This window comes from Wolffia australiana, chromosome 13 (genome assembly GCF_029677425.1).
Source record: "Wolffia australiana isolate 7733 chromosome 13, ASM2967742v1".
NCBI classification, from domain to species: domain Eukaryota; kingdom Viridiplantae; phylum Streptophyta; class Magnoliopsida; order Alismatales; family Araceae; genus Wolffia; species Wolffia australiana.
In genome coordinates, this window is record NC_135847.1 from 1,622,172 (window position 1) to 1,631,572 (window position 9,401).

The 9,401-nt window shown below is 43.6% G+C and overlaps 2 protein-coding genes across 2 annotated transcripts; one reads left to right on the top strand and one right to left on the bottom strand.

Moving 5' to 3' along the window:
• Window positions 1–269: 269 nt before the first annotated feature.
• On the bottom strand, window positions 270–2,515 carry LOC144711067 (23.6 kDa heat shock protein, mitochondrial-like). The gene is made up of 2 exons (XM_078584991.1): window positions 2,273–2,515; window positions 270–772 (listed from the first exon to the last, which is right to left on the bottom strand). Exons 1-2 carry the CDS (start codon window positions 2,469–2,471, stop codon window positions 348–350), a joined length of 624 nt encoding a protein of 207 aa, XP_078441117.1. The 5' UTR covers window positions 2,472–2,515; the 3' UTR covers window positions 270–347.
• Window positions 2,516–6,100: 3,585 nt separating this feature from the next.
• On the top strand, window positions 6,101–9,401 carry LOC144710980 (ras-related protein Rab11D-like). Its single transcript, XM_078584857.1, has 2 exons — window positions 6,101–6,515; window positions 8,797–9,401. The coding sequence occupies exons 1-2, from the start codon at window positions 6,301–6,303 to the stop codon at window positions 9,248–9,250; spliced, it is 669 nt and encodes a 222-aa protein (XP_078440983.1). The 5' UTR covers window positions 6,101–6,300; the 3' UTR covers window positions 9,251–9,401.

The following is a 9,401-nucleotide window of genomic DNA, read 5'->3' on the forward strand; positions in this document are numbered from 1 at the left end:
TATCCATTTGATCATTTGGAAGTTGATGATTGAGGATAGTGAGCATGATTGGGAGAGGTGTATAATTAGACACCGTTCTAGAGTATTTATTTTGACGTATGTATAGCAGATGTCCTCATAAAACATTTATATCGTAAATGTTTTTTGAGGATGTTATAGAAGCCTTATGGCTATGCTCTATGGATGCCAAGATGTAAGAATCTCAAAACTTTATTGTATGATATTTACCCTATTCTACTTCCTTCTCAGTAGACGTGTACTCAGTGAGATGTAAAACGAGGTAAACTATCACCGATAGCAGGAAAAGATGAAAAGAAGTGACAAGGAAGAGACAAGAAGACTGAACCTCAATCGATCTGGATCTGTTTAACGTCCTTGCGCTCGGCCTCCTTCAGCTTGGGGACCACCACCCTGAGCACGCCGTTCTTCATCTCCGCCTTAACCTGGTCCAGCCGGTAGGTCTCCGAGGGGAGGTCGACGCGGCTGCTGTACCGCGGGGCAGCGTCCGCGTCGCCGTCCTCGGGCTCGCCCTCGCCCTTTATGACCAGCGTGTTCTGCTCCAGCGACACCTTAACGTGTTCCTTGCCCAGCCCGGGCATGTCCATCCGCAGGTACAGCGCGTCGGCGTCCTCCTTGGCGTCCCACCGGCGGCGCGCGCCGCCGGTCATGCCCAGGCCGCGAGAGGCCGCGACCATGGGCGACTCGAGCATCTGGTCCATCACGTTCAGCACCTGGCTCAGGCTCCGGTTCGGGCTGAACGGGTCAAAGATATCTGCATTCCCCGTTCACAGCCGTTGGATCGTCAATCATCCGTCATCGAGGATTCGCCATTACAAATGAAATTAAATAAAAAAATATATAGAATGGAAATTCGGTGTCCACGTATACCGTCATCCAACACTTCGATCCGTCATCCTCTTTAAGGATGCCGACAGTGCAGGCTCGCGACGGCCGACAGGACGGTTATTTCGTCCGGTTAGACGGAAAACCGTCCCGTCGAAGAGGTTGGACGAAAATCGGGCCGGGAGTTCGTCCCCAGACCTCCAGACGGGACGATTTCCGTCTTAGAAGACAAAATTACCGTCCCAACTGGAGGTCTAGGGACGAAAAACAGCCCCGTCCTGCACTAGTATAGTTCCGTATGGACGATCTTCTTCCCGCCCTGTCCATCGTCCACGTCCCGGAACTATAGATGCGATTTCGCTTTGTTTCCGTCCAGGAAAATGGACGGGTCGGATGCCACTTCAGAACCGTAGTCAACAGCACTGATGACTGAAAGGGCGAAGCGGACGAGGTGGACGGGACGGAATAGTTAAAGATCGGACGGGACAGACGAGATGGAATCGTCAAGGAATGGACAGGACGGATGAAATGGGACAAACCGTGCGGAAACAAGGACAGGAGAGAACGAATCGTCATGGACCGAATGGAACGGGACGGGGCGGAATAGTTATGGATCGGACGTAATAGACGAGATGGAATTGTCATGAGACGGACAGGACGGAGGAAATGGAACGAACCGTACGGAAACAGGGAACGGAATCGTCATGGATTGGATGGAACGGGACGGAATGGTTATGGATCGGATGGGACAGACGAGAATGAATCGTAACGAAACGGACAGGACGGTCGAAATGGAACGAAACATAAGAAAACAAGGAACGGATTCGTCATCGAATGGATGGTGCGGGACGGGTAGAGTCGCCATGGAAGGACGAAACAGGACGGGATGGGACAGAATCGTCATCTACCGAGAAGCCTTATATTAGTTTCAAAGATCGATGAGATGGATAATTTGGTTATGAAAGAGCCTCTTGACACGAGATTGCGGCTGTTCCGCATTGTATCGATCAGAAGATGAATGACGAAAGTTTTTCTTAAGAAGATCTTTAGAATCACGTGGAATGACGATGAGATCATTCCTTGTTCGATCTTAATGACATGTAAGGAAGAAAACAGCTCCGTGATTTCATATATGGCGTCCCCTAAATAAACATAGAACAATTTAAGTATGCGGATGACACGAATGACGCGAATCCGGAGCGAGGAGTCCCGATCACTAGATTACCGATGAGCTCTTCAAAAACGTAACAATCAACGCAAACAGCTAAACGAACAGAAACCTTGCGAGGAAAGATCTGCGATAAACAGTATACTCGATTGCCGACAGAATCATCCCACATTAAAATGTAACCATTTGATCCATACGACAAACCATTCGCCGATGAAATCAACGAATGAAAACAAATAAGAATCTGAGACTATTAATTACCAGAGAAGAGTCCAGGGAAAGAATCCCTGTTCCCGCGACGTAGTTCGCCGCTGCGGCGGCCGGAGTCTTCGATCATCTCGTCTTCAGAAACCTCTCGCAGAGCAGTCGAGTTAGTGAACATTCGAGAAGCTGCGCCCTTCTCCGGCGTCAGCAGCCGATCAACCAGCCTCGAACTCCTGCGAATCGCCGCCATCGCCATCGCTCTCGCTCCTCCAATCTCAAACAATCACTGTCAAGATGACTGATCTAAAAGAGGGATCAAGCCTTTATATAGGCGGGCGAAGGTTCGAGAACCGTAGAAGCTTCGAGAATTTGGAACGTTCTAGACGTGTCCCGCTCTTATCCTCGATCCAAAATACATTATTTATTTTTGATATTTTTCTCGGTAATTCAATATCGTTTTTTCGTCGTTGCAGGATTTTCTCTTCCAAATTCATTTTGAAATATGGAGCTTTATTTAGAAATAAGAGGAGAACTTCAATTCTAAGGATCTTTTCAAAAAATCCAAGTCTGATAATGTTTCAATAATGTTTTAAAATATCCCTCATATTTAGAGAAATGGAATCGGGGCTGTAACTGTAGAAATGACAAGCCAGTCTATCGGGGTTTTTATTGATATAATAATATCAAAACAATAAGCAATCTTACTGAATTATATTATAAATAAATCATGGGTTTATTTGAAATCTAATGGAGTTTTATTTTGAAATAAGATAGTGGTGGGAAACTTCAATACTAATAATATACGCAAATATCCAAGTCTGACAATGTTTCAATAAAACATTGTTAGTTTTGACATATCGATATATCCTTCATTTTTTGAAGAATAGAATCTGGGCTGCCTCTATAGAAACGACAAGCAAGTATACCGGGGATTTTATTGCTATGATAAATCAAAATAAAAATTAATAACACAATTTGAGAAATATATTATAAAAATATATGACGGGTTTTATTTGAAATCTAATGGAGTTTTATTATGAAATAAGATAGTCCTGGGAAAACTTGAACACTAATAATCTACGCAGATATCCAAGTCTGACATTGTTTCAATAAAACATTGTTAGTTTTGACATATCAATATATCCTTCATTTTTTGAAAAATATAATCTGGGCTGCCTCTACAGAAACGACTAGCAAGTATACCAGGGATTTAATTGCTAAAATGGATCAAAATACAAATTAATAATACTGAATTAGAGAAATATATTATAAAAATATATGATGGGTTTATTTGAAATCTAATGGAGTTCTATTATGAAATAAGATTGCCTTGGGGAAACTTCAATAGTAAGAATCTACACAATTATCCAGGTCTGATGATGTTTCAATAAAAAAATGCTTATGTTTTGAATATTAATATATTCCTTATTTTTTGGGAAAATAGAATCTGGCCTGCCTCTGTATAAATGACTAGCAAGAATATTGATGGTTTAGTTGCTAAAATAAAATCAAAATAAAAAGTAATATTGCTGAATTAGAGAAATATATTATAAATATTGTGAGTGAATATCCCCCCCTTCAGGGGTATTACTGTAAATCTCTCTCTCTCTCTTGTAGGGTTCTCTCCTCTTCTACATAAGAGAGCAACCCCCCACCCCTTCACAAATATACTTCAGATTATACGTTTCTCTTATTACACATGGTATCAGAGCCTCTAGGTCGTTCTTGACCTAGGTGGTGGAGCATCACCACCTCCCTCCTCCTCTCCGGCCCTCGCTTGCGGTGATCGCCCGGCGCCCTCTGCAGCGTCGCCTCTACGCTCCGACCGCCGCCTTGCATCCGGCCGCCGCCCGACCTCCTCAGACCGCCGGCCGCCGCCCTGCATCCCGCCGGCCGCCGCATCAGCCGGCCGGCGCCTACGCCGCCGGCCGCCCTGCATCCAGCCGGCCGCCACCCATCCAGCCGCCCTGCATCCCACTGGACGCCCTGCATCCAGCCGGCCGGCCGCCCTGCATCCCGCTGGCCGCCGCCCTTCGGGCCTGTGTAATAAGAGAAACGTATAATCTGAAGTATATTTGTGAAGGGGTGGGGGGTTCCTCTCTTATGTAGAGGAGGAGAGAACCCTACAAGAGAGAGAGAGTTACTAGGGTGAATCAGGCCGCCGCCCTGCATCCAGTACCGGGCTATTGTCGCGTCGACGCTCCCCTCCTCACCTACTTGCTGTCATGGAGCATAGCGAGGGATCGTCGGCCTCCTCCTCGCTTCCGCCACTGATTCCGTATCCGGGTACATCTCTGGATCTCCCGATCCCTTCCCACACTTTTACTTACGGGCAGTGATCATGAGGGACTTGCTCAAGTAAAACATTATCTCCATCAGCACCTGACCATCCGGGACTTAGGTACGCCCAAGTACTTTCTCGGCATAGAGTTTGCACATCAGCCGGGTAAGTTGATCCTGAATCAGCGAAAGTACATCCTGGATATGCTGGAGGAAGCGGGGTTACTAGAGTGCAAACCTCGAAGTTCCCCGATCGACAGCAAACCATGCTTCTGGGATTCTACTTATCCTCTACTTACTGATGTTGAGCCTTACCAACGCTTAGTTGGGAAGCTTATTTACCTCAGCATTACGCCCGACATTGCCTATCGGTGGCACTACTCAGTCAGTTCATGCATGCTCTTCAGACATACATTGTACGCTGCCCTCCGGCGTGCTTGCCTGCTGAAGCATGCCCGGGCGAGCTACTCTACCAGCGTCATGGCCATCTGCGCGTGGAGGCCTACTCGGATGCAGGTTTCGCTGGGATCGGGGGGATCGGAAGTCCACTTCGGGCTTCTGCACCTTTGTTGGTGGAAACCTCGTTACGTGGCAGAGTCAGAAGCAGCGGGTCGTCTCCCTATCTAGTGCGGAAGCCGAGTACCGCGCCATGACGCACGCCTCTTCGGAGCTTCTGTGGATACGCTCTCTCCTTCGCGAGCTTGATTTTCCTGTGCAGGAGGCTATGCCAATGTACTGTGACAATCAAGCCGCTATCTTCATCGCCAGCAATCCCACCTTTCATGAGCGGACGAAGCACATTGAGATCGACTGTCATGCGATTCGTGATCGTGTGCTCGCGGGACTCATCACTACTCCACATGTGGGATCATCGGACCAGTTGGCGGACATCTTCACCAAAGGACTGAGCACCACCTCCTCTGACGTCATCTCTCGCAAGCTGGGCATGTTTGATATCTACGCTCCAGCTTGAGGGGGAGTGTGAGTGAATATCCCCCCCTTCAGGGGTATTACTGTAAATCTCTCTCTCTCTCTCTCTCTTGTAGGGTTCTCTCCTCTACATAAGAGAGGAACCCCCCACCCCTTCACAAATATACTTCAGATTATACGTTTCTCTTATTACACAAATATATGATGGATTTATTTGAAATATAATGCGTCTAGAAGAGGGATAGTAGCTAAGGAGAGGATAATATATTCAACATGTTAATTAACTATAGGCTGTGAGCTGGAGAATCTTGAGAGGATTCCAAATAATTAATTTGAAGTATACTGGGGCCATAGGTATAATTGCATAATTCACAGGGACTACTGTACAATAAAGGATCTCAAGAACATGTTATAAATAGAACGTATGTTTTTTAAGAAATAATGCATCGTAATCTACCAAAAATGTTTCTAGGATAAGGATAACAACGATATATTCAAAAACATGAAAATACCTGTAATTATATGAATTAAGGATAGCAGTGAATAAGGGAATCGTGCGCGGATTCCAGATAACTCATTGTATAGTATACCGGGGCGGTACGTAGAAATCCATAATTCGCAGGGACTGCAGTGTAATTAAAGATCTCGAGAAGAGGTTAAAAATGAGTGTCCCTGTCTTCACAGTTCATCTCTGCTACACAGCCAGACGCGTACAGCTTCCAAATCTGCGCGAAGAGAGGCGAGGAAGACAGATCGAGATCGAGATCGAGATCATATCTTTCGATTGATTCAACAGATTTCAATCTGTTTTGTGGAGTGTTTAGAGAATTTTTGAACTTTTTTGTTGCGCGAGAGTGAGTTGATTGCCGAGTGATATGGCGGCGGCTGGTGATAAGGTCGATCACATCTTCAAAGTTGTTCTGATCGGAGACTCAGCCGTCGGTAAATCGCAGATTCTTGCTCGTTTTGCTCGCAATGAGTTTAGTCTTGACTCGAAAGCGACAATCGGCGTGGAGTTCCAGACGCGGACGCTCGTGATTCAGCATAAGAGCGTCAAGGCTCAGATCTGGGACACTGCTGGCCAGGAAAGGTGTTGATTTACTCCTTCAGTTCTTTGAATCATTCGTTCAAGGCCCTGCGTTTGGTTCCATGTTCTTCTGCTGTTTTTTTTTAAATTGAGTATTGCAATGTTTTAGCTTCATTTCCGCCAATTTCTTTTAAAATAATGGATCGAGAAACATCCATTGGGGAGAAATCTTTGAGCTTCCAGCAAGTTTTTTGAGCATCTGCTCCTGGTTAAGAATCGATTGCTGAATTTTTTGTGAATTATGGAGGATAGACTGAAATTTGGATATTGTACTTCACTGGTGCTGTCGGCTTTAAATTTTCCGCTTGAATACTCTAATATTTTATGTAATTCTGCATATTATATTAATGAAGTCTTATTTTGTCATCCCATGGAGCCGTCGCTACTTCCTAATCAAAAGAAAAAAGTCTTAATGAGAGTCGAAGATTTGATTCTCATGGATGCCGCTTGCTCTATTGTAGGAACAATTAAGTCTTAATTTATTGAATGAAATGCTCGATGCATTGAATGACTCTGTTTTTGAAATATGATTGAACTCGTTTCTTACAGTCAAACTGTGAAATCAGATCTTTACGAAGTCTCTCTCTGGACGGACGAGCATCCGCACACTCTTATCCATTTTTACTTCAGTTTTTTGAAAATTTTAATTCCCGTTAATTATATTTTAATGATGATTTTTAATTGGCAAGGTTTTTATCAATGTTTTTTGCTGGTTCCCCTGATTCTCCCCTCACTGCCGGGCCACTTTTATCACACACGACGACCACCTTTTTTAACAATTGTTATCAGGTGTTCTAATGCTTGAGATAATATTAAAATAATCTATGTGATTAGAAGATTATAAAGAAATCTAGGTGAGTTATATTATACATTAAATTTATGCCTGTTCAGTTCCTGTTTAACTTTGAAATATATTCTGGACACATTTCCTATTTAATACATGTCTGAAGTTGTGTGATAGAAAACGTCTTTGGAGTTTCCAACCTGTATTTAGCGTCAAAGCATCGTTTTCTTATATCATATGAATACTTGTGTTCTGTTGTACGTTGTATGATGTCAGACTGTGCGTTCAAGTTTCTTCTTGATCGTATCGTTTACCCCAGTAACTCTTCGGGATCTCGTCACTCATAAGATGTTAAAGCATCATAACATTTTTTTCTGTGTGCTAGAATTATATTTTCTGTTTGGATTATAACACTCTAACTGATAATTATTACTTTCTTTTATTTTCTCTATCATTGAGCGGGTTGTGATCTGCAAAATTATTTTAAACGTTGATCTTTATTACTCTCTCTGCTACCTTTCCAGAATATGATGAATCTGTGAATCCATGATTCTCTCTCTAAACCCTGTTAGTGCCATGTGCAACGAATCATATCTGAATACACGATTTATTCTATTCAAAACATGCTATGTCTAAAAGGGAAAAGCGAGTCATACCTCTCTTTAGTGGTCACGGAATGAGAAATTCGGATGTTTTGAATAGAAAGGTGGTCTGTACTTCATCTTCATGAATCCATCTTATTTATTATTTATATCTGTTAATTTTGAAACCCCATGTATCATGGACGAATGATCAGCTTCTGTATCTCTCTCATAAGTGATTCATAGAAACCTGAGGATTGCAGAAGTTGGGCATGCAATTCATTTACATATAAACCCATTCTTTCCATAATTAGTTCGTAGAAATCCATTCTTTCTTAAGTCACATGTAGGATAGACAAATGATCTTATTTTTATTCGCATATCTCTCATGAGAAGCGACAGAAGCACATACTCTTTTGAAAATAGAAATCCGTGGAATCATAAGGAATGGGACAGATGGCCTTATAATCTACCTGAATAAACTTATCCTTCGTTTTTGCACTATATCTACCATAAATGAATGATCTTTTTCAGACCCGTGTCTTTCTCACCTGAAGCCATATAACCACCACGGTTCTTTTCAAAACAGAACAGCATTGAAACAAACAGAATTGCAATTCTCTTTTTCCCCAGAAAAAGGCACTGATCTAATTCTCTTGAATTGAAAACTCATTCCAATCATTTGTTCGCTATTTATTTATTACATTTCCGGACTGATTGTCTTATTGGCAAAAATAATACTTTGGTGCAATACTGGTATCCCAGCTTCTATTTCTAGGTCCTGTTGTGAGTTTATTTGTTTATTTACCTTTCCCAAAAAAGAAAAAAAAAAGCTTTAAAACTAGTCTTCTTTGTTCTTTTTTTATTCCTGGTCTACGCCAGGAATAAAAAATAAACTAAAGGACTACTTTCCTGTCAGATACCGGGCGGTGACGAGCGCCTATTACCGAGGCGCGTTGGGAGCGATGCTCGTCTACGACATAACCAGGAGGCAGAGCTTTGACCACATCCCTCGCTGGTTAGAAGAGCTAAGGAGCCATGCAGACAAGAATCTAGTTATAATGCTGGTGGGCAACAAGGCCGACCTCGTAGACCAGAGGTCGGTCTCCACCGACGACGCCACGGAGTTTGCGCAAAAGGAAGGTCTCTTCTTCCTCGAGACATCGGCCCTCGAGGCCACGAACATCGACTCCGCCTTCACCACCGTGTTGACCGAGATCTTCCACATTGTCAGCAAGAAGACCCTCGCTGCCGAAAGTCAGCCCAATGGCAGCGTCGTCGGTGGCGGCGTTGCCCTCTCCGGCAAGAAGATCGTCGTCCCCGGGCCTGGTCAGGAAATTCCCAAGGGCAGGGCCTGCTGTAGTACCTCTTGAATCCACCCACATCAGATGATGGATGAGTCTCATGATCTTGTTTCTGAGTTCGGTGGTTTTTGAGAATTATTATTTGGACAGAGGAAGAACAGAAGGCGATTATATATATATATATATTTTCTAGAAAATGAAAATTATTTAATTTAACAAA

Bases quoted from the DNA above. Each gene is read 5' to 3' on its own strand.
- LOC144710980 (XM_078584857.1), top strand. From the start codon at position 6,301: ATGGCGGCGGCTGGTGATAAGGTCGATCACATCTTCAAAGTTGTTCTG. The intron at 6,516-8,796 runs GTGTTGATTTAC...CTTTCCTGTCAG, and splicing joins GACACTGCTGGCCAGGAAAG to ATACCGGGCGGTGACGAGCG.
- LOC144711067 (XM_078584991.1), bottom strand. From the start codon at position 2,471: ATGGCGATGGCGGCGATTCGCAGGAGTTCGAGGCTGGTTGATCGGCTG. The intron at 773-2,272 runs GTAATTAATAGT...CGGGGAATGCAG, and splicing joins TTTCCCTGGACTCTTCTCTG to ATATCTTTGACCCGTTCAGC.